A 24,543-nucleotide genomic window follows, 5' to 3' on the forward strand; every position below is an offset into this window, starting at 1 on the left:
CCTCTCTCCTGCCATTACTCCCCTGCAACTGGTACTCAGAGGCACCCTGCCCTTGAGGCTGGAGGTGGCCCACAGCCCTCTGACTAGTAGCCATTGATAGACTTCTCCTCCATGAAGTCATCCAAACCCCTCTTAAAGCCATCCAGGTTGTTGGCTGTCACCACATCCTGTGGCAGAGAGTTCCACAAGTGGATCATGCGTTATGTGAAAAAGTACTTCCGTTTGTTGGTCCTAGACCTCCTGGCAATCAATTTCATGGAGTGACCCCTAGTTTAGTGCTGTGTGAGAGGGAAAAGAATCTCTCTCTTTCTCTTGTCTTTCTCTAGTGCCATTAAATGACTTGCACCGTCCACAATTTGCAAAACCTTTTAAAAAATAATTTAGGATGATGTTTTAATCTATAGGATATCTCTCTCTCTCTCTCTTAGCCGGTGCGTGTCCTCCTGGATTTGGCAGCAGAATTCCCACGACACATTGCGAGAGTTCCTGAGCCAGCAAGAGTTGAGGGGAAAGAAAAAATGGCGGCGGTGGGGGCAGGACGCAAAACGGCCAGAGGAGGTGGCCTCGGCTCGGAGGCGGTGGGATGGCCTGGCCTGTCCAGGCCAGGCCATCCCAGGTATGGAAGAGGTGGCGGCAGCGGCAGCAGCGGCCCGACCTGGCGGGAGGCGGCAGGATGGCCTGGCCTGGCCATCCCAGATATGGAAGAGGCAGCAGCCCGGCCGGGCCTAGCCACCGGAGGCATTGGAGGCTGGGATGGGAGGGAAACTTTTCAGCGCCCCACCGCCGCCCCTGTAAGAAGGACCTGACTGTGGTGGGAGGGGGAGGGGGCAAGAGAGAGTGGGGGAGGGGGCTGGAGGGAGGGAGAGGGGGCAAAGAGAGTAGGGCAGGAGGGGGAGGGGAGCGGGGCAAGAGAGAGTGGGGCCGGAGGGAGGGAGAGGGGTAGGAGAGAATGGGGCTGGAGGGAGGGGAGGAGAGAGTGGGGCAGAAGGGAGGGGGAGGGGCAAGAGAGAATGGGGCAGGAGGGTGGGGGGAAGGGAGCAAAAGAGAGTGGGGCTGGAGGGGGGGAACAGCAGGCCCCCAAAGAGCGCCCAGATGCTCTGTGCAAGTTGGCTAGTATATATAAATTTTACTATACTTTTTGTTACCACTCTTCAGCCTCATTTAAGATTTATTTACTTCACGAGCTGAGCTTCAGTGCTGGGGGGGGTGGGGGAGCATTTTAAAACATTGTCTCTGGGCCCACTCCAACCTTGCTATGCTCCTGCTCAGTACTGTCTACACAGACTGGCAGCGACGTCTCCAAGGTTGTAGGCAGGAATCTCTCTCAGCCCTATCTTGGAGATGCTGCCAGGGAGGGAACTTGGAACCTTCTGTATGCAAGCCTGCAGATGATCTTCCCAGAGCGGCCCCATCCTCAAAGGGAAATATCTCATAGTGCTCACACATGTGGTCTCCCATGCATATGTAACCAGGACAGACTCTGCTTAGCAAAAAGGACAACTTAACTTATTTTGGACCAGTAAAGGTGTGTTTTTTTAATCAGTGAATTAAAATATAGCCAATAGAGCTGCATTTTGAGATCTAAAAAGGCATATTTCATTATTTTCAAAGTGATCCACCACTGTTTTAATAAGATGAGGTATTCAAGGTTATTTTTTCCAAAGATCTCAGATATAACCAATATCAATCTTATCAATGTCTTTAAGTTTCTGATAGAGCAAGGTTACAGGCTTAGGTGCATCCAATAAATGTTCCAAGTCCAATAATAAAGATGGAATTTCAGATTCCCATCAGGACCAAAGACTATAAATGCTTTAGTTGAATCAACTGCCAGCTAGCATTTGAAGTCAGATGGAGTCAGACCATTGGTCTATCTAGCTCAGTTTTGTCTTCCCACCACCACCACCCTGCACTTGTTGCAACCAACATAAGTGACAAGTACTGGTGGAGGGAGTGTGAAAGGAGACTTTTGCATTGGAGTGTTTATATTTAAACATTGCTGTCTGCCATTTTCTTCCTTTGCTACAGTTCCTTACTAGCAAGGATAAAACTGCTGAAGTTAAGCCATTTCCTTCCACACCTCTTTCAAAAAGAAAGACGGATTTGCTCTCTGTTTTGCACTCCCAAAGAGAGATGCTCAGCCGGGCCTTCCTCCACCTCAACTACCTGCTCTCAGAAGATGGAAAATGATACGGACATGTCTACCCGGATGGATTCCAAGACCCCCAGGTAGGTAGTGATGGTGGAGGGAGTGTGAGGAGGAGGAGGAGGAATCTGGAAAGGAACAGAGAAGGGCAGAGCCTTCAGCACCTGCCAAGGAGGCTGAACAATCGAGTCCACTGAGCCCCAGGAAAGGAACTTCCTGTTATTGTGTATAGGCAGGAAGTGGGCAGAGGCAGGGGAGGATATATTCAGATTAAAAAATAGTCACTGAGCATAGACTAAATAAGATGGGGGGAGGAGAGATACATGCCCAGGAAAAACGGATTTTACATCAGTGCCAGGCCCCTCCCTCTCCAAGAAAAGGAATTAATTTGGAAGCCATCTGCCTTCAGGGGTGGGGACGTGGATACTGTTCTACCGGAACTTGCAGGTATGGTGGTGGAAATGGATGGCACAGTCTGCTTCCCAGTTCATCTCATATGTCAGCTCCCACCTGGGGAACACACAGAACCGCCTCCGTCAAGACTTCCCTCTGGAGACATGAAAGGGAGGTATATTGCAGGGCTGTCCCTAGGGCAGGGACTTCCTCTCTGCTGCATCTCCTCTGGTTGCAGTCAATTTGAGAAAGGAGACTTTTATCCTGGGAGAAGACTCCTTCTCCCTTCCTGGCAGCACATGCATCTCATCTCCTGTCCCTGGGGTTAGAAATAAGGGGCATCAAATCCAAGGTCACCTCCACTCTGGTTGCAGAAAGTTCGCACGGTTGGGAGGGCCACCCCAAAGAAGAAACCAAGGCTTTCCTATCCCAGTGAACCGAAGTGGCACAGAGGGGTGGGTAGTGGGAAAGGAGGTGTGTGTGCAGAGGGTGTTCACTCCCCTGCCTTTCATTTCAGTCAAACTGATGGTGGAGACTTCTTTCCTGGGGGGCACCTCCCTTTCCTGCCAACCATTTCCCTTCCCCATCTCCCATTGTTAGGTGGGAGAAATATCAAACCCATCCCACCCCCACTCACCCCCCACTCTGATTTTAGCGAGTCTGCAGGATCACCAGGGCCTGCTGGAAGAAGAACTCGGCATCTCGAGCATGATGGGTCTCCCGCTCCCAGAACCAGGCATCCTCTGCCTTCTCCATCCAGGGGACTTGTGGCTGGTCTTTCCTTGGGTTGCTGTCATAGCGAGTGATGAGTTGGTCATCCACATACCCCAACTGAGTGAACCAGGGTAGGCCCTGGATGGATTCTGAGACCCCCAGGTAGAGATGGTGCAAGGTGTGTGAGGAGGAGTCTGGAAAGGAAGAGAGAAAGGCAGAGTTAAGTGAGTCTTCAGCCCAGGGAACCCCAAATCACATATGTCACAGCAGCCCCCACCCCAAGTTCAAAAGCCCAGGATGTGTTTGCATAAAATATGGACTGGGGGAGGTTTCTGTCTATCAAAAAAATTATTATTTATATACAGCTTTTCAGCAAAGATGTTCTCAGAGCAGTTTGATTGATTTTTTTGTTTAATTACTGTCAAGTTGGTGTCGACTCTTAGCGACCATATAGATAGATTCTCTCCAGGATGATCTGTCTTCAACTTGGTCTTTAAGGTCTCACAGTGGTGCATTCATTGTTTACATAGGAGCAGTTTACGTAGGAAAAAATAAGAGGAAGATAGTTCCCTTTCCCCAAAGGGTTCACAACATAAAAGCAATGCAAGGCAGACACCAGCAACAGCCACTGGAGGGATGCTATGCTGGGGTTGGATAGGGACAAATGTTCTCCCCTGAGAAGAATAAGAGAGCCACCACTTGAAAAGGTGCTTCTTTGCTCAGTTAGCAGGGATAAAATCAGGGGCGGAGCCACCATTGGGCAAATGGGTTCAAAGAACCTGGGCCACACCCAATCAGGGGCCGCACCTCGCGGCCCCGACACGCCCACCATGTCTGACGTCAGACGCGGGGGTGCTGGTTAAGCTCCCGAGCCGGGGCCACACGGCCCCCATACAGGAGTTAAATGGCCGCTGTATTTGCAGCGCGGCCAGGAGTGGCTCTTCCTTGCCCTTAAGACAGAGAAGCGCCACTCCTGGCTGCGCTGCGAACGCACAGCCCCTTCAAGAGTTAAATGGCCAGTGCTGTGTTTACAAACTGCCGCCCTGTAACCAGAAGGTTACAAGTTCGATCCTGACCAGGGGCTCAAGGTTGACTCAGCCTTCCATACTTCCGAGGTCGGTAAAATGAGTACCCAGAATGTTGGGGGCAATATGCTAAAAATCATTGTAAACCGCTTAGAGAGCTCCGGCTATAGAGCGGTATATAAATGTAAGTGCTATTGCTATTGCTATTCACGGCGCGGCCAGGAGCAGCTCTTCTCTGCCTTAAGGCAGGGAAGAGCCGCTCCTAGCTGCACTGCGAACGCAGCACCAGCACCAGACTAGCACCTGAAAGGGCCATGTGGCCCCTTTGGGAGTTATGTCCTGTGTCTAACATCAGACGCGGGGGGCAGGGTGAGCGGGGCTGCCGCCACTGCACATGGGCCACTGGAGGTCAGACCCTGGATAAAATACCCTATGCAGGAGAAGGAGGGTCTCTGGAGAGGGGAATCTCCAGGAAGCCAAAGAAGATGAGCAATAAGAGGGGGAAGGAGGTGGGGGAACCAAGTGGCCAGGGGAGCTGAGAGGAAGAATAGGGAAGGGGGGGAGAGAAGCCTTTGGGGGCCAATCAAGGAGAGTGATGAATGGAGTAGTACGGGAATGGGAGAGGGAATAGCTGGGTGGCTGGATGGCTGCCATCCCCAGAACAGGAGGAGAGGGAGGAGAAAGGAAGGGAAAGAGGAGTGCAAAGCTGCAGTGGCAGAAGGGAAACCGTTAGCATCCCTTCTTCGCCTCCTTTAAAGCCTAAAGGGGTCAGCTTGGAATGCCCAAAGACCTTGGCCTACTCCTGCAGAATTATACAAGTTAGGAATTTGCAAGGGGCCACTCTTCAGATGGAGAACCCCAAGCCTGTCCCCCTTTTCATGTGACAAAAAAAAAATGCATAGAGTGCACGTGCATGCACACAACATTCAGCTGGGTTCAAGTTCTGCCCTCTCTGGCCAGCACAAGGGAGAGCTTAGCCAGAGGAGTCCTCCAATAGAAGGGCAGTTGTTTTATAGGAACATAGGAAGCTGCCATATACCGAGTCAGACCATTGGTCTATCTAGCTCAGTACTGTCTACACCAAGCCTGCTCAACTTAGTGCCGCCGCCCCCCGACCTGTTTTTGGACTACAACTCCCATAATCCCCAGTCACAGTGGCCAAGAGCCAGGGATTATGGGAGTTGTAAACTAACATCTGCAGGCGGGCCGAAGTTGAGCAGCCCTGGTCTACACAGACTGCCTGTGGCTTCTCCAAGGTTGCAGGCAGGGATCTCTCTCAGCCCTATCTTGGAGATGCTTCCAGGGAGGGAACTTAGAACCTTCTGTTCTTCCCACAGCGGCTCCATCCCCTGAGGGGAATATCTACAATGCTGCTCACACACCAAGTCTCCCATTCATATGCAACCAGGGTGGACCCTGTTTAGCTAAGGGGACAAGTCATGCTTGCCCTTGAAGTAATTTCACCAGCACATGCCTAACTTTTCCACAAATCTGCAGTAGCATCACTGCCACAGAGTGGTAGGCAGCTTCACTATCACCCCTCCGAGGAACCCAGAACAAGAACTGGAAAGAACCTCTGCTAACTGAGCAAAGAGGCACCTTTTTAATGTGGTGATTCTCTTTATTGAGCAAGGGGAGAGCAACTGGCCCCATGCACCCCCAGCACAGTACCTCCAGTGACTGTTGCTGGTGTCTATCTTATGTTTCTTTTTAGAATGTGAGCCCTTTGGGGACAGGGATCCATTCTATTTATTTATTATTTCTCTGTGTAAACTGCCCTGAGCCATTTTTGGAAGGGCGGAATAGAAATCGAATTATTAATCATCATCATCATTGACATAGCAATACCAGGGGACAGCAGAATAGAAGAAAAAGAAATAGAAAAAATCACAAAATACAAAGATCTACAAATTGAAATTGAAAGGCTGTGGCAGAAGACGACCAAAATAATCCCAGTAGTAATTGGCGCCCTGGGTGCAGTTCCAAAAGACCTTGAAGAGCACCTCAACACCATTGGAGCCACAGAAATCACCATCAGCCAATTACAAAAAGCAACTTTACTGGGAACAGCCTATATTCTGCGACGATATCTATAATAACCAACAGTATGGACCATAAAATCCAGCCATCCCAGGTCCTTGGGAAGGACTCAATGTCTGGATAAAACAAACCAGCCAGTAACACCTGCCTGACTGTGTAAACAACAACAACAACAACAACAATAATAATAATCAGCAACAATATTGATAATAAAATTCAGCCATCCCAGGTCCTTGGGAAGGACTTGATGTCTGGATAAAACAAACCAGTCAATAACACCTGTCTGACTGTGTAAACAATAAATACTTATTATTAATAATAATAATAATGGAAAGCATAAATATGCTTGTGCATATTTGTGGAAATAATAATAAAGTGGTGGCTCCATCTTATATTCAGAAGTAGACCAGTTCTCCCTGTTCAACCCAGTTCAGCTGAGCACAGCATCCCTTCTTCAGTGGCCAGCCGTTGCTGGTGTCTCCCTTGTCCTGTCTATTAAAACCCAAAGCAAAAGAGGGCAGCAGGCCTGCACAATTTTGGCCCTCCAGGTAGTTTTTGGACTACAACTCCCATCACCCCTAACTATTGGCTCCAGTGTCTAAAGATTATGGGAGTTGTAGTCCAACAATAGAGCGGGCCAAAGTTGTGCAGCCCTGCTCTGGACGGAGACAACGCAGCAGCGGCTTTTCTTCTCATCGTTTCCCAGCGCTGAAGGAACAACCGCTGGCTGAGAGGCATCTGTCTTGTTCTTGGAGCTGGGACGGGAGTTAGGCAACAATACACACTCTCTTGCCCACCTCCGATACACTATCTGGCTAGCAGCCACTGACGAAATCAGGACTCTTCCCAATTGGCTGAATGGAATCCCTGTTGAAATCGGGGGGCGCGCGCGCACCCAATGCATTTCCCCTGGGATCGAACTTTCTCCCAGGGCTAATGCCTACCTCTTTCCTCTTTAAACTCTACCCCGTCACCTCAATTCATACACAATGACTACGTTTCAAGAGTGCTTGTTGCATTACGGAGCACGAGTTCTAAATCAACCGGACAGAACAATACGGAGGAGGCCCGTGCCCCGGAGCGTTTACAAAACACATGCAAGTGAGAATGCAAACAGGAAAAAGGACACACACCCACACCCGCTCCGTTTTGGATGGAGAACCCCACCTACTTCCCCTTTCCCCAGGCCCTAGGGAACCGCACCGCCCAGAAGGCTGGGTGCAAGTGTTGTTCTCTCCACCATATCTGCTTAGGAGGACACTGGAGAGAAGTGAGCGTGAAAGTGAAAGGCGGGAAACTGACGTCTGAGCCGAGCAAAAACGATTTCCGCCCGCCTTCCTCGTTCAGGAGAAAAGAGCAGCTTTGCCGCCAGATCTGCTTAAGAGAAGGAGGCGGCATGTTCGCTTCCATCTGTCGGGTTCGGTGTTCTGCAAGGAGCAAACTATCACCCAGTCAATTGGCCAAGCTTTAGGTAAGCGACCGCGCATCGTATCCATGTCACGTTTAGTAGGCGACTCCCGCTGAGCTCAGTGGGGTTTACCACCCACCCCAGTAAGGGTGAATCAGGTTGCCGCCCCCCCCCCAGCCCCGAATTAAACATCAGAGGCAACACAGTTCGTACTGCTCAAACCAAAAGCTTTCCTTGTAGCTCTTGGAAGAATAAAAGTTACCCGCCCTTAAAGGAGCTACTCCCCGCCATCCAATGTTTCCAAGTGGGCAATTTATTTGTTAAAATGTTAACTTCGGCATTTCCCCCAGTGGGCTCAGACTAACACGTGATCTCCCAACTCCTATTTTAGCTTCCCTGACCATCTGGGGTTGCTAGCTTTCTCGAACTGGCCTGGGGTTTTCAGGAATGAGCCTCAATCGCCAGTCGAAAGCAGTCTTAGATATTTTAATGGTTTAATATTGTGGAAAATATTGGGCGGGGGGAATCTGGAGGAGTCTCTTCAGTCTGAGTTGGCAACCTTAAACAACTCCCAACATAGGTAGAGATAGTGACTGAGATCAATGAAAAGGATTGAGACAACAAACCTTCGACAATGCATATATGATATGGAGCAACAGTTTTATTATTTATTTATTTACATTTTATATCCTGCTCTTCCTCCGTGGAGCCCAATTCATACTACATACTTCTGTTTCTCCTCACAACAACCCTGCGAAGTAGGTTAGGCTGAGAGAGAAGTGACTGGTCCCGAGTCACCCAGCAAGTCTCATGGCTGAATGGGGATTTGAACTCGGGGCTCCCGGGTCCTAGTCCAGCACTCTAACCACTACACTGTGCTGACCAGGGCTCCATCCTTGTTGGTGTCTATTTGGGCAATTAACCCTGCTAGATCTCTTAACTTGATTATGGTGCCAAAACATTGTAGAGCTTTGACACAGGCTGCAATCAGAGGTGCTCTTACCCCTAGACTTGCGGGCCAAAGACCAAGGCCTCTGCAACCCCAGGGGCCCCCCAAATCCTCTTTAGTCTGTCCTGAACATAAGAACAGCCCTGCTGGATCAGGCCCAAGAAGGCCCATCTAGTCCAGCATCCTGTTTCGCACAGTGGCCCACCAGATGCCGCTGAGAGCCACAGGCAGGAGTTGAGGGCCTGGCCTCTCCCCTGCTATTACTCAACTGGTACTCAGAGGCATCCTGCCTTTGAGGTTGGAGGTGGCCCACAGCCCACTGACTAGTAGCCGTTGATAGACCTCCTGGATGGTGTGGTCACCCGTTCGAGAGTGATGATGCTTAATTTGCGCAGGTGGGGGACTTATTTCCCTCCCATCCTCCTCTTTGTTTACTGAAATCATCCCCCCTCCCCCTACTTACAAAACATCTGTGTGTGTGTGTGTGTGTGTAACACAGTTTACAATATTGGCTGCACACATTATTTGTAAAGATTTGGAATGTGCTTTGTTCACATCTGTGAGGTTTATCCTGACTTAAATTCACCGATTTTGTGATAGCAAAGGAAATTGAATAGTTTTCAGAGACCACAAGTGCCATGTTCAGACATCATGTTGAATGCTCGTACAAGTGTAGTTTACTACTCTGTACCAAGGTACAAGTTCTTCACACATTATGTTGAACACAGATTACAGCAGGACATTTTTATCAGCACCATGCATGTGAGATGCCAGTAGCTGCTGTCAAAAGCCATGTGTTTTTGTTTACAAACAAATGCACGTGGCTGGAGGATGACATCATAGTGACATCACAGGTGGCAGGGCGTGCAACTGTCAAAATGCGCTGCCGTCACCGGAAATACTTCACCGGATATGCGCCACCGGAAATACATCATCAGAAAGGGCCAGAGGAGACCCCCACATGGCCGGAAAGGGTCATAAGTAGGGGTATGCCCTCACCCCGGAAGTTTGGCACCCACCCTACCACGCCTACCCCAGAATATGTCCAGACATGTCCCGAAGGTGGGCATGTGACCCCTCTACGAACACGCCTAGCCACCCTGGACCAATGGGAACAGGTTTCAGACCCCAGAAAGGTCCGTGTGCGCAGGTGTGATAATGGACGGGCGGCCATTTTGTGTAACTTTATTGGGTGAAATGGGGTCAAGTGACCCCTCTACGAACAGGACTAAGGGGGTGGTGTGTTTAGAGGGAAGTCATTTTACAGCTGTACAGATACGATGGCTGGTGCTAGTACTCAACTGCGCCCCACTGACCCATCATTGGCACAGGCACCCATGAAGATTAAACCTGTGCAACCACAGAGTCTGTCCTTCTTTCCTACGGGTATGAAAACCCCTCAGATGGCTGATCTTATTGCTGGTGAGGTTCCAGAAACTAACTTTGCAGCAGGGCCCTTGGATGAGGGTGGTAGACTAGAATGTGATTGCGGGCGCTGTGACACCAGCCTTCTAACCACCATGGAAACTGAAGATGAAGAGCCTCCAGCTACTATCTCCAAAGTGGGAAACGTGTGTTCATCAGATCCTGAAACAGAAGAGCCTGTGAAACAAAAGCGGCTTAGGAAGAAGAAAAAATGGGTGAAGAGCAGACCACAATTTGCATGGTGCGACGAGCAGTGTTGTGATAGCTCATGTGGAGAGTATACTTATTCAGATGAGTGTGGGTGCGAATCTTACCTGTCATCCAGGCCTAGGGTATCCTATTGTGAGCGCAAGTGCTGCAGGCCAAGCGAGGACTGGGGATCTTGTGATTGCCTGACCCCAAGTCCCACCGACCCATGGTCCGATTACTGTAGGGCTGTGTGCTTTACTTCATCATCTGAAAGCGGTGAGGAGGAGGAAACCATGGATGGTCTTGCGCTTACAAAGCCTGAAGAACCAGTCCCCGTTGCGGAAACCGGCAAGCAGGTGAGTTGGAGGGGTTTTAATCTGCCTTTGCTTTGCTCTTATTTCAAATATCACGAATGATATTGATCTAAATGTAAAGGGGGAGGATGCACAAACAGCATACATACAGGAATTGACGCAGTTTTTTTCTTCTTTGTCTCCCTATTTACAGGAGATCGAGCGGCCGGAACCCAAGGCACAGGCGCATTCCTTCCAGCCCGGAGACCAAGTCCTGGTCCTGAAGTGGAAGAAAGAACCCCTACAAGCCAGCTGGGAAGGCCCGCATATGGTTCTGTTGACCACCAGAACGGCTGTTCGTGGGCCCACCATACCAGAGTGAAATACGCACCATCAGCTCTTCTGGAGGATCTGCCACCAGACCCCACTTGGACAGTGCTCCCATCCCCCACCTCCGAACAGCCCTTGCATATCAAGTTCCAAAGACAATCCACGAATTAACCATGGCCAGATGGACTTTGCTGTGGGCGGCCATTTTGAGTCTGTTCCTGACCATCCAGGGGCAGTCAAAACCACACCCCCAGGTTCGAGGCCTCCAGGCTATGGTGGACGCTACTAAGATTAAGGACTGCTGGATATGCACACACGCTGACATATATTCAGAAGAGCAGATCGCTTTAGTGAGCGGTCCAGTACCCCTCACATGGTGGGTAAGATCCCCAAGGTTGGGATGGGGCCCCACCTGGGTGAGCAATACCGACCTCGCTTGGAGACCCACACGGAGGGAAGGCAAGTATCAGGTCAGGACTTTTAGTCGCAAATGGGAAAGGAATTGGTACTCCCTGGGAATCCCTGAATTCCATGTAGAAAGTCTGATGCAGCACCCTATCTGCATTCAAAACGAAAATGGCACAGGCCAATTCTTGGGAGTAGTGCCACATGAATATTGTGCCCACACATGGATTTTTGACTCTCTAGATGGGGAGTTTGTCCCAGCAGAAGATGATTACGGGCCTCCTAAGGAGGAATGTGAGGAAGGACAGTTGAATGTGGGAGAGTATTTTCCCTTGCAGGGTGGGCAGCATGGGGTCACCTCGATTACATTGTTCAATTTTACAGAGGGGGGCTGGGGAAACGATTCCCAGGGAATATGGAATCAAACCCTATATTTGCATGACCGCATGGGTATCCTAGTCAATAAGACAGCAGACAAGAATGAAACATGTGACAATGGAACCTATACTTGGGATACCCCCTTCTGGCGCCTGTGGCACAGCATCGCTTGTGCTTTTCATAGAGACCAAAATTTGACTCACAGATGGTATGGTGGGGCGGCAGGTGACTCTGGGACCTTTAGCTTGGATGACCATTGTAAACTATCTCTTAACCGAGGGGAAAAGAAGGTGGGGAAGCAAAGGTACGGGTACGGGAACTTTTTGACCCTGATCCTGAACGAACCAGGAATGTATTGGGTCTGTGGCAGAGCAGTATATAAGGCGTTGCCTCCCGGATGGAGAGGCCGCTGCGCCCCTTCCTATTTGGCCCCCCGGATAGAGGTACACCCACACTTAAACACCTCAAGAGTTCTGAACTTGGGGAGTTCCTTGCATCGAGGAAAAAGGGACATCAACCCAGTGGTGGAGCGAAACGCTGGCTTCCACAAGGCCTGGCGAGAAATCCTACCAGGATTAGGGGCAATGGAGCTTGAGAGAGCGATAATGAATATTTCCAGGGAGATTGAAAAATCGTTCAATGATACTTTGAGTATGTTGATGGACCTACAGTTGGAAGTTCCATCCTTCTCACAGGTGGTGCTCCAGAATCGAAGGGCGCTTGACATCCTCGCCGCCCAACAAGGAGGAGCGTGTGCCCTAATTGGGGGAAAGTGTTGTTATTACATAGATAAGAACCATCAAATAACCCAGAAGGCCCAGGAGCTCAAAAATTCCATAAAGGTGTTTCATGATATAGGGAAACAAGAGGTTTGGGACCTCTGGGGTTGGCTCACAGATTGGTTACCCAATCTAGGCTGGCTACGGTCTTTAGTGATGGGAGTCTTAGTACTAGGCATAGTGATCTTCTTTGGCTGCTGCTTTGCTAATTGTGCACCTGCCGCTTATCGCTTGATGAAAAGTTGTATCCCTGAAAACCCCAACACGAGATGTAGTGGCCTTGATGTCCTTTGAGGGAGACCATGTGATTTATCAGGATGATGATGAAAGATCAGATATCATCGGCTACAGAGATCCGGAATATAAGGGCCCAATTACTTGCATAGACTCAGAGCACGAAGGGCCAATTAGCCCAATTGGCCAGAGTGATTCAGGGTACATAGAGCCAATATGATGAATCATATTTTGACCAACAGAAGGGGGGACTGGTGTAAAGGAGACACATTTCAGGGAATATGCTCATAAGAATGCTCATGTAAGATTTGTTGCTTGGCATAAGCAACGCCATATTGCTGAGCTGTGTTAAAGAACCTTTACCTCTTTTCCTTGTTTTTTGCTTAGTAGCAGAAACCACAAGTGCTGATGGAGCAAGGCATGACTAGTTTAAACCAGCCAACAGCTTTGCGCGGGTATTTTGTAACTCGTTCTTGAGACAACATTTGGCTTACCACGAGTTTATGACATATAACTGCCTTTCTTCTGTAGCTAACTTCAGAGGAATAGCATGGAAGTGTATAACTATGTTACTTTGCTGTTTTGTACTTGTCCTGCTCTGAGCATGAGCCGAGCAGCCCCTTTGCTACTTTAGGGCAAATAAATTCTGATCTTAAGTCCTCTCGTCTGGGCTGATTATTGGGCTCCATCCACCCAGGAACAAACCTCCCCTATTGGGGTTAGGGGTACCCCAGTACTTCAAGCTGAATTCAGCAAACAGCAACACATTACAGTTCTCATTTTCCTCCCACCCTCCACTTGGTCTACTGAAATCATTCTTTTTCTCTTCCCTGCTTTTTAAATTTGCAGGGCTGGTTTAAGCCTACCGCAGATACTGCAACTGAAATGACATCTCTGGCTATTTTTAAAAAAATATTTGAGAACACTTTTTTCCCCCCCACCCAAGCCTTCTCGGGTTTTTAATTTTAAAATGCTGTTTGTTAATTTTAGGGTTTTTAAATTATTGTATTATTTTAACTTTTATATGTGCTATATGTTGAACTGTTTTAACTTTTATATGTGTTTTAATTGTTGTTAGCCGCCCAGAGATGTACGTTTGGGTGGGGTATAAATTTAATAAATAAAGAAATTGCGGGAGGCCCCGCCATGGGTGGAGGGGGGCGCCTCAGAGCTAGATTAAAGGCACTGTGAGAACCGCATTTTTGGTGAGCCCTTTGAAGTCCATTCTTCATATTGCAATGTCTGTGTTAAGCCGACTGCCTCCTGCAGAGTCCGTTTATGTCTTGGGTGCTCAGCAGAATCTTCCCCAGCTGCTGCTGACTTGGCTCTTCCCCCACCAGCATCCCCTTCTTTAAGCAGAGCCCCCCTGAGAAACAAGGCCGAGGGGAGCAGGCGGGCTGGCTACTTGAGTGGCAGGTACCTCAGCCAATAAATAAAGTGGATTCCTGATTGAGCTGCCCTCCACCTCAGTTCCGGGCAACTTTTAAAACCAGATTTTCTTGGCTGTTTTTTACTTTGGAGAGATCAGAGCCAAGGTGAGTAAGTAGGGGGGGAGAGAGAGAAAAATGATTTCAGTAAACAAAATGGAGGATGGGAGGAAAATGAGACAACAAATACAGTGAGGGAAATAAGTATTTGATCCCCTGCTGATTTTGTCCGTTTGCCCTCTGACACAGAAATGACCAGGCTATAATTGGAATGGTAGGTTTATTGTAGCTGTGAGAGACAGAATAACAACAAACAAACCCTCAAAAGCCCAGTGCCCAAAAGTCAGCGATGGATTTGCATTGTAGTGAGGGAAATAAGTATTCGATCCCTTCACAAAAGATGTCTTAGTACTTGGTGGCAAAACCCTTGTTGGCAATCACAGAGGTCAGACGTTTCTTGTAGTTGGCCACCAGGTTTGCACACAACCCAGGAGGGATGTTGTCCCACTCCTCTTTGCAGATCCTCTCCAAGTCAGAAAGGTTTCGAGGCTGATGTTTGGCAACCCGAACCTTCAGCTCCCTCCACAGATTTTCTATGGGATTAAGGTCTGGAGACTGGCTGGGCCACTCCAGGACCTTCATGTGCTTCTTCTTGAGCCACTCCTTTGTTGCCTTGGCTGTGTGTTTTGGGTCATTGTCATGCTGGAATACCCATCCACGACCCATTCTCAATGCCCTGGCTGAGGGAAGGAGGTGCTCACCCAAGATCTGACGGTACATGGTCCCGTCCATCGTCCCTTCGATGCGGTGAAGGTGTCCTGTCCCCTTAGCAGAAAAACACCCCCAAAGCATAATGTGTCCACCTCCATGTTTGATGGTGGGGATGGTGTTCTTGGGCTCATAGGCAGCATTCCTCCTCCTCCACACACGGCGAGTTGAGTTGATGCCAAAGAGCTCGATTTTGGTCTCATCTGACCACAACACTTTCACCCAGTTCTCTGGGTCATTCAGATGTGCATTGGCAAACTGCAGACGGGCCTGTACATGTGCTGCCTTGAGCAGGGGGACCTTGCGGGCACTGCAAGATTTCAGTCCTTCACGGCGTAGTGTGTTACCAATTGTTTTCTTGGTGACTATGGTTCCAGCTGCCCTGAGATCATTGACAAGTTCCCCCCATGTAGTTCTGGGCTGCTTTGTCACTGTTCTCATGATCATTGCAACTCCACGAGGTGAGATCTTGCATGGAGCCCCATACCAAGGGAGATTGACAGTTATTTTGTGCTTCTTCCATTTGTGAGTTATCGTGCCAACTGTAGTCACCTTCTCACCAAGCTGCTTGTCAATAGTCTTGTAGCCCAGTCCAGCCTTGTGCAGGTCTACAACCTTGTCCCTGACATCCTTCGACAGCTCTTTGGTCTTGGGCATGGTGGTGAGTTTGGAAGCTGAGTGATTGCTTGCTTCTATGGACAGGTGTCTTTTATACAGGTACTGTAACAAGCTGGGATTAGGAGCACTCCCTTACAGAGGGTGTTCCTCATCTCAGCTCGTTACCTGCATATAGTGAAAAGACACCTGGGAGCCTGAAATCTTGCTGGTTGATAGGGGATCGAATACTTATTTCCCTCACTACAATGCAAATCCATCGCTGACTTTTGGGCACTGGGCTTTTGAGGGTTTGTTTGTTGTTATTCCATCTCTCACAGCTACAATAAACCTACCATTCCAATTATAGCCTGGTCATTTCTGTGTCAGAGGGCAAACGGACAAATCAGCAGGGGATCAAATACTTATTTCCCTCACTGTATATGATATGGAGCGACAAATTGTCCAGGAGGGCTCCATTCCTGTTGGTGTCTATTTGGGCAACTAAGTTCTGAGTCTTAACCCTGCTAGATATTTTAATGCGATTACAGTACGAAAATATCATAGAGCTTTGACACAGGCTGCATGATGCACTGTTTTACAAACAACAGTCTTGGAAGGTAGATATCAAAAAATCCCTTATAAATCCCTTATACAGTTTCTGTTACTGTAATTTAGAAGATATTGAAACTATGGGCTCATTGCTCCTTTACTGTCAGCCAGCGTAGTGTAGTGGCTAGAGTGCCGGAGTAGGACCAGGGAGACCCGACTTCAAATCCCCATTCAGCCATGAAACTAGCTGGGTGACTGTGGGCCAGTCACTTCTCTCTCAGCCTAACCTACTTCACAGGGTTGTTGTGATGAGAAACCTAAGTATGTAGTACACTGCTCTGGGCTCCTTGGAGGAAGAGTGGGATATAAATGTAAAATAAATAAATAAATAAATAATCGATCTATGGTATAAATATATAACATATATTTATATAATATATAAATAATAATAATAATGGCTTTTATTAGTTGTCATCCAGGTTGTACGGACTCTGTAGCTTATAGGAGGAAACGCTTAAGTGGTGTGGAACAGGAAAAGGTTTGCCACTTAATTCTGCTGTATAAAGTAAACATGAAGTAAACGTGTTCATCCCTTTCTGTGTCTCAGGCAGCAAGGTTTCTCATGCCCCTTCTTCAAATGTGGAGTCTCGGAGGAGGAATAGAGTTGTCTTGAATTTATTTGGGCATTTGCTTCTTGCTTTCCCACCAGCTACATTGTCTTTAGAGCACCTTACAATAGATCGTTAAATTATTTTGTTAAAGACCGCCATTATTTCTCCCCACTGCCGCCGCCTCCTCTTCCCACGGCTTCCTCAGGCCGGTGGGGCTTTGCCCGCTGTCTGCCCACCTCTTCAGGCCGGCAGGGCTTTGCCCGCCTGCCTCCACCTCCTCGCCGCCGCCATTATTTCTCTCCGCTTCAGTGCTGAAACTCTCGCGCACTCTCTGTCAGCCAATCACCTCCTCCCCCTCTGTCAGCCAATTGCCTCCTTTCTGCTACATCCCCACACATGGCCCATCTTGGAGAATTAATTATATAGATAGATGGTGTTCTGTAGCCATGCTAGTTCGGGAATAAGCAAGAACTTTTAATTCCCCTCTCTCTGTAGCCCCTGGTTATGCTGTTATTCAAACTTCATTGTGACCTTGAAACGTATATCCTGTCCTATCAGGGGCGTAACGATAGTGGGGGCAGGCATGGCATGTGCCTTGGGCGCCACTTTAGTGGGTCATGTGGTGGGCGCCAAAAAGTGCCACCACGACCCCCCCCATCCCCCCTGGATCGCGCGGCAGTGGCGGGTGGTGGTAGATCGCGCGGCGGTGGCGGGCAGCAGCGGGAGTGAGCACGGCGGCGGTGGGCGGCGGATCATGCGGCGCCGGTGGTGGGCGGCGGCGGCGGGAGTGAACGCGGCGGTGGCGGGCGGCGGCGGATTGCCGAGTGCGCAGAGCAACGCCGAGGCCTGCCATCTGGCCTGGCGTCGCTTCCCAACTGCACAGGCGCACCTGCGCAGTTCATAGGTTTTAAATAATTATAAAAATAAATGTTTGTTTGAGAATTGCCACTAATAATTGCAGCAACCCCCGTCTCCCAAATAACCCACCCCAAAAGCAAAACTGAGAAGGAGCTCAAAATAATCTCAGATCATGGATTTGTTCATTAGTAAATGAGTTTACAAAACAAAGAAACATTTTTTGTTGTTTCAGTGCAGCTTTGCCCCCCCCCCACAAAACACAGTGAGGATAGCAAGCACTGCAAAGAGAGGGGCAGCCAGCGGCCAAAGAGGTGGATTTTCTTTCTTTCTTTTTTAAATGCAAGGAGACACAGAGAGGCGCTCTTACCCCTGGACTTCGGGGCAAAGGGCCTCCAAACCCCTGCACCCCCCCTCATCTTTAGTCTGTCCTGGGTGCGGTGTGGTTTGTGCCCTCAAGAACCGTAGGTTAAAAAAAAATTGATGCTTATCTTGCAGCGGGTGGGCTCCAAAGGCCTTTAGGTCCAGGCTCCAATATTGCCTAGGTACATCTCTGGAAACACACAAGTCCCCCTCCTCCTGCTGGTTCTGGGGAGTCCGGTGGGAGCAGCACAAGGCAGCGGCTCCCGCAACACATCCTGGCCTCGGCCACTCTGCTCACCGCCCGTCCCCTCCTCTGCCACTACTTCAGGCATGTCTCTCAGGCGAAACCATCCTCGGACCTAACAGGTGTTGCAATCGAGCTCCGCAGTCCTCCTCGGTGGCATCTCATTTCAAGTCTAACCCAGTTGTTTGCGTCCCTTTACAAGCCAGAAGTTCCCAAGGAATGGCTGGTGGAGAGGAAAGAGCTGCTCTCCACCCCTCCCCCATTTGAGAATTCATGCGTGGTGAATTGTGCTGCTTGTTTTACAAAATGCTATAGGTGTACATGGTGCTTTACTACAGATGAAAGGTTAGTGATCTCTCAGGGATGACATGTGGCCATTAATGAATACTTGCTGGGTACGATTGTTCCACCAGTTATGAAACCAGCTGGCAAAAGCAGCACCCAGCCTACATTTTACCAACTTGTCAACAAGTATATCACGGGAGAGACGTTGTCAAATGCTTTGCTAAAATCATGATACACTATGTCCATCTCATTCCCATGGTCTACAAAACTAGTAGCTCTGTTGGAAAAGGAAAGGAGATTAGCCTGATATGACTTGCTGCTGACAAAGCCATGCTGGCTCCCACTTATCACCAGGTGATTTTCCAAATGCTCACAAATTTGTTTCATCCTCAGGCCCCACAACAGCATAGTTTTGGTTTCCATAGTTATGCTTTCAATTTACTAATCTTGATGGACCAGTGCAATGCTTGGTTTGGGGACTGACTGTTGCTTTCTCCTTGCAGGTGGAGCCAAGTTCTTGAGCATAACAGTGTCTCAAGCAGCTATTCCATGGATATGTGTCGGTGGAGCAGTGGTTGGTGTGGCTTATCTCGTTTCTCAAATAGTTAAAATTCAAAAGAGTAAGAGTAAGCATCAATGTATTAATTACTGAAGCAATTGCCAACATCATTCCAAACATGACCAGTAGAATTAGTCTGGAAATTGACCCTGTCTAGGCCTTAGAGGATGCTTGAGTCTAGGATATTTCACCTTTCTGTATTGATTGACACGGTTCCCAGTGTCAATCTGAGGTGCAATTTGATATTCTGAGAATATTCATGGCATTATATTGTGAGGTGGAGTATAAGGTGACTTTATATGCAGATGATATGATTTATTGATAAGACAGAAAAATCCATTCCTAACCTCATTTCATTAATCCAAAGATTTGGTTCAGTATCTGGTTATTTGATTAATTGGGATAAATCAGAGGCGATGCCTTTAGGTTTGAATGATAGGATGGATGAATATAAGATATGAGGTTTTAAGTGTTGCCCGGAATGTTTATCTAGCTATTGTAGTGACTAGAAAATTATCTCAAATGGTTAATTTAAAATTTTCAAGGTTTTGGGGGCAGATGAAAAATGATTTGGACAGGTGGTCTAAGATCTCCCTAAATCTAAGTATTTGGGGTACGATCAATGTTATTAAAATGCATGTATTGCCTAGGCTTATATATATTTTAAGAGGTCTTCCTATGTATATATCTGTATTAATTTTCCTTCCCCAAAGACTTGTTCATCTTGTGCGTCATCTGGTAAAACCACATTTTGGAACTTTTTCATATCTAAGTGATGGAGATACTAAGCGTACCTTACAGAGCTAAAACAGCTCTCAGGTAGGACACTTGTCCTGCCCTATTAACAATCATGAGAACAGCCCTATGGTTTTGTTGCAGTCCTTATAACCAGATCATAGGGCTGTTCTCATGATCGTTACAACCAGATCATAGGACTGTTCTCATGATCATTTCAACCAAATCATAGGGCTGTTCTCATGATCATTAATAGGGTAGGATGAGTGTCCTACCCAAGTTCAGGAATTGTGGGCACTGAGTCAGTTAAAAGCAAGGTAGGAGAGGGAGGAAGTGATTGTGTGGGAAGCCAGCGCAGGCTCCAATGGCATTGTCTTAACCAGCACTTTTCCCTAGCATATTACCAAGGCAGGAGGAAGCACCATCAGAGCACTTCCCACATGATCACTTGCTCCCCCTCCTGGCCTGCTTTTAACTCACATCTGGTCAGAAAACAGGAGTGCACATGAAGTTGGGTAGGATGATGCTTGCCCTCCTATCCTATTAATGATCATGAGAACAGCCCTTATGTGTTAAGTGCTCTTATACTTTTTTCTGTTGCTGCCATGCTAGAATGCCTCAATGCAGCATCATTCTGGGGTGTTTGGGAGGAAATGGGTGTCTGCCAGTGGGGGGGGGGGGCTGCCTTTTTTCGGGCTGTCACCATCTCCCACAAAATGCCCTGGACTTGTGATGTGCTAGACATACTGGGAAAAGGGTAGTGGCTGTCAGGAATGGCCACCAGTTTCTTCCCTTGCTGCCATCAAGAAGGTAAGGGGCCCTTATCCTTAAGTGGCTTGCTGGACAGGAATGCAACTCCTGATCAGTATTCCCCTTTGTGCCCCTTCATTCTTCTCTGCACTTGTTTTGAGATTAATGCAAATTAAACCGAATGAGCGCCATTTGCCATGAGACAAGTGCATGCCCCTAGTTTACTTTAGTCTTGCCTTTGGAAGAGAGCTTGAAATCTTGGACTCCAATCCGTTTTCAGCTGGGAGTTCAGCAGATAGCCCTGGGTCCTTCTGTCTCTTAGTCTTCCTTGCCCTTAGGTAAATCAAGGAACAGTCCTGCAGAACTATCCTAAGGATAACTGAAGCAAGTCGAATCATTCGAAGCCTCCCTGACTGCTGCTGCTGCTGCTGCTGCTGCTGCTGCTGCTGCTGCTTTTGTAGTTTCACAATGCCAGGACACCCTCTCTCTTCTGCGGACTACTTCATTGAATTGTCTTGTATAGGGAGAAGAGCTGGTCTTGTGGTAGCATAGTTCCCCTAGGGAAGCAGGGTCTGCCTGGTTTGCATTTGAATGGGAGACTACATGTGAGCACTAAGTTATTCCCCTGAGGGGCTGGGGCTGCTCTGGAAAGAGCACCTGCAGGCTTGCATGCAGAAGGTTCCAAGTCCCCTCCCTGGCAGCATCTCCAAGATAGGGCAGAGGGAGATTCCTGCCTGCAACCTTGGAGAAGCCGCTGCCAGAGTGTAGACAATACTGAGCGAGATGGACCTGTGGTCTCTCAGTATATGGCAGCTTCCTATGTTCCTATTTGCTAGCTATGAGCATGTGTGTGTGGAGGAGAGAACCTGGTGGCTTTATATCATTGGAATACGTAGCAAGTAGGAAATGGTGTGTGTATGTGTGTGTGTGTGTGTGTGTGAGAGAGAGAGAGAGAGAGAGAGAGAGAGCGCACATGAGAGAGAGCGCGGTACACGAGAGTGAGCGCTGGGGTGGAAGGCATGTCCATGTGCAATGGCAGCAGTACAGTGTGCCATATGTGACCCAATGGTGGTGGCGGCGGCAGCAGCAGCAGCAGCAGCACTGCTTCAATGACACACAGCTGTGGAGGCACAGAGCAGCCTCTGCCTTCAGAAGAAGCTGCTTGGACAGGCTCTCTTGGCTAACTTGGACGCAGCAAGCAGGCACCACTTTTGGATGGGCGACTTATGGCACAGTATGTCAGCCAGTGCAGCCGGGCAAACTAAAGGACTGCTTTCTTCAGGGAAAAATTATTCCCTGCCATTTCTACAACCATGGAAACCATCTCATCTAAACCTAAGCTTGACTGTGTACAGTTATTGCTGATCTATGACCAAAATAAACATCGAACCTAATCTTGACTAATCTTGACTTGTTTGTTTATAGAAACTGCCTGAGTGCATCTCATTGGAAAGTGCCTCTGACAACGACGCTATAAAGGATGCCTTCATGGAAGGATGGAGCTGAACACAAACGTGAAAATAAGCATGCTATAATGTCATTTTCTGCTTTTCTAATCAGCACTTCTGAGCACTTTTATGGCTGTGTGGAACATAGGAAGCTGCCTTATATCATCAGAGTACCACTGGTCCATCCAGCAAAGCATTGTCTGCCCTGACTAACAGCAGCTCTCCAAGGTTTCAAGCAGGATCCTTTCCCAACCCTACTTCAGAGGAGAACTGGTCTCGTGGTAGCAAGCATGACTTGTCCCCATAGCTAAGCAGGGTCTGCCCTGGTTGCATCTGAATGAGAGACTTGATGTGTGAGCACTGCAAGATATTCCCCTCAGGGGATGAAGCCGCTCTGGGAAGAGGAGAAGGTTTCAAATTCCCTCCCTGGCTTCTCCAAGATAGGGCTGAGAAAGATTCCTGCCTGCAACCTTGGAGAAGCCACTGCCAGCCTGTGAAGACAATACTGAGCTAGATAGACCAATGGTCTGACTCAGTATATGATAGTTTCCTATGTTCCTACTTGGAGAGGCTGCCAGGGATTGAATCTGGAACCTTCTGTATGCTAAGCAGATGCTCTACTGACTGAGCTATGGCCCCATTCCCGTTTATTCCATGTAGCCAATGAATCATCAGTGTAATTGCCTTGCTTTGCTGCATACTAATAAACTGTGTGAATTGCCCAAAGTTTTGGTCTGTTATTCCCACCTCAGGTGTAATTAAAAAGAAAGATTATGCCATCGAGTCGGTGTCAGGAGGGGTTTACCATTGCAATCTCCTGCATAGTCTGAGATGATGCCTATCAGCATCTCCCTATATTGCTGCTGCCCGATATAGGAGTTTCCCATAGTCTAGAAAACATACCAGCAGAGATTCTGACAACCTCTTGCTCCCTACCCTAGGCAGGTTGCTTCCCCGCTGCACCATTAGGTGACTTCAAGTGTAATTAGCATCTCCCATATTCCAAGAACAGCCTATTTCCAGTAGGCTTATGAGATCACCTGGATTTCTGTGTGTGTGTATCCCCCTATCAACTTCGCAATACTATCTAGCTGATTTGAACCAAATTTGGTACAGTTGTAGTGGGAGACACATAGAGACAACACAACGGCACAGTTTGTGATGATGTCATCCACCCCGATTCAAGATGGTGGATGCGTTTTAGATGCAAGTGAGCTAACTTGTGTACTGCCTAACCAATTTGAATCAAATTTGCTACAGCTGTGGGGACACATAAGCCACCTCAATGGCATAGTTTGTGATGATGTCATCCACCTCGATCCATGATGGAGGACACATGAATGTCTGAGGCAGAAGTTGGTAATTATCAATTAAGGTTATAGTGAAAGGAAAGTAGGCAGATTAGTTCTTACTAGAACTTCTCATTTATATATGCATTCTGATTATATATTAAAAGTCAAAGGCTTACCTGCTGTACAGCATGCCAAAGGTGGTTTTGCACTGCCCATGCTGCTGTGAGTGCCTAAGACAAACAACATTGACATTACCATTGTGCATGTGTGATTGTGCAATTTTATGCAGTAGCACAAGGGCAATCTTGCACAACAGTACTGACGTCTTAGGCATATGCAGCAGCATGGGCAATGCAGAACCACCTGTGGTATGCTACACAACATATAAGCCAATACAAACAAGGAATAAAGAAATAACCAAGGAAAGAGAGCCACGCTGCACTAGTTTCATCCAAGGGTTATATGGCTCATATTCTAGAACAATCTAGAACTCATATTTTTGGACTATCATATATATTTTTGATAAGCTTTTATATGAGCTATGTTTTGGTTCCATGTTATATTTGTATAATTGGGAATTTAAATGGGACAGAAGGTCCACGGCTTCTTTGGAAGCTTAGCATTGCTGTTTCTTCACACATGCACATAAATATAATCGGTCATTTAGACGAGATTGGATAATGAAGCACATCCCTTGTGATCAAAGGGGAGTGAAAACATCTGGCAGACACTGTAGGATATATTAAGCATTATCTGTACCATTTGAAGCCAGTACAACTTGGAAATCCAGTAGGATTTCTCATTCAGAAACCACTGGTAGGTGCAGTGTCACTTCGGAAGAAATAAATGTGAGTAATTACTAAAATATTTCTAACCCTTTGAGTTAACATAATTTGTTGAAGGTATTTTAAAATGATACCTGTGTTATTGTGTATTCAGCTCACTTCTCCTGATGAAGTCCTGTTCAAGCAGGAGGAAACAGGTAAAAATTACCTAGGATACCTGTTGGGTATTTTTTGGACAAGGAGCATCTATTAGAAGGAGCAACATTTGTACAAGGAGCTACTATTAGAATAAGAACTTGCAAAGAAAAAGATCTGGAAGAATTTTGAGCAACATTTGGAGTAACAACTTGAACAAGAACCAGCAAGAGAAAAGATCTGGAAGGACTATATCTCTACATGTATAAGGACCATGGGCATAACTGACCTTCAGCCACACTTTTTTGGGGTCTAGAACACAGGCAGTTTCTTTAGTAATTGTGTGTTTCATAATATATGTTTAATTTATCCTTGTTCATGTAAGTTGTGTGTGTGAATAGACTCTTATACACAGCATATATACTACCCAGT

General features: G+C 47.8%; 2 protein-coding genes across 8 annotated transcripts in view; one reads left to right on the forward strand and one right to left on the reverse strand.

Moving 5' to 3' along the window:
• Window positions 1–1,576: 1,576 nt before the first annotated feature.
• LOC128342295 (major histocompatibility complex class I-related gene protein-like) overlaps window positions 1,577–24,543 on the reverse strand; it is a 65,955-nt gene continuing 42,988 nt past the window's right edge. For 3 of the 6 annotated variants that reach the window (XM_053289451.1, XM_053289448.1, XM_053289453.1), the window contains 2 exons: window positions 3,177–3,447; window positions 1,579–2,858 (listed from right to left, as the gene is read on the reverse strand). In XM_053289451.1, the coding sequence (XP_053145426.1) occupies window positions 3,191–3,447 (257 nt within the window). In that variant the 3' untranslated portion in view covers window positions 1,579–2,858; window positions 3,177–3,190. Of the gene's footprint in view, window positions 2,859–3,176; window positions 3,448–24,543 lie in introns of all 6 variants that reach the window. The other 3 variants (XM_053289449.1, XM_053289447.1, XM_053289450.1) reach the window with 2 other exon arrangements.
• Window positions 7,326–13,364, forward strand: LOC128342303 (endogenous retroviral envelope protein HEMO-like). 2 transcript variants are annotated; one of them, XM_053289474.1, is made up of 2 exons: window positions 7,326–7,789; window positions 10,797–13,364. In XM_053289474.1, exon 2 carries the CDS (start codon window positions 11,086–11,088, stop codon window positions 12,766–12,768), a length of 1,683 nt encoding a protein of 560 aa, XP_053145449.1. In that variant the 5' UTR covers window positions 7,326–7,789; window positions 10,797–11,085; the 3' UTR covers window positions 12,769–13,364. The 2 variants fall into 2 exon arrangements, with proteins under 2 accessions (XP_053145449.1, XP_053145450.1); XM_053289475.1 differs by lacking the exon at window positions 7,326–7,789 and adding an exon at window positions 10,534–10,645.

This window comes from Hemicordylus capensis, chromosome 2 (assembly GCF_027244095.1).
Source record: "Hemicordylus capensis ecotype Gifberg chromosome 2, rHemCap1.1.pri, whole genome shotgun sequence".
NCBI lineage: Eukaryota > Metazoa > Chordata > Lepidosauria > Squamata > Cordylidae > Hemicordylus > Hemicordylus capensis.

Bases quoted from the DNA above. Each gene is read 5' to 3' on its own strand.
- LOC128342303 (XM_053289474.1), top strand. From the start codon at position 11,086: ATGGCCAGATGGACTTTGCTGTGGGCGGCCATTTTGAGTCTGTTCCTG.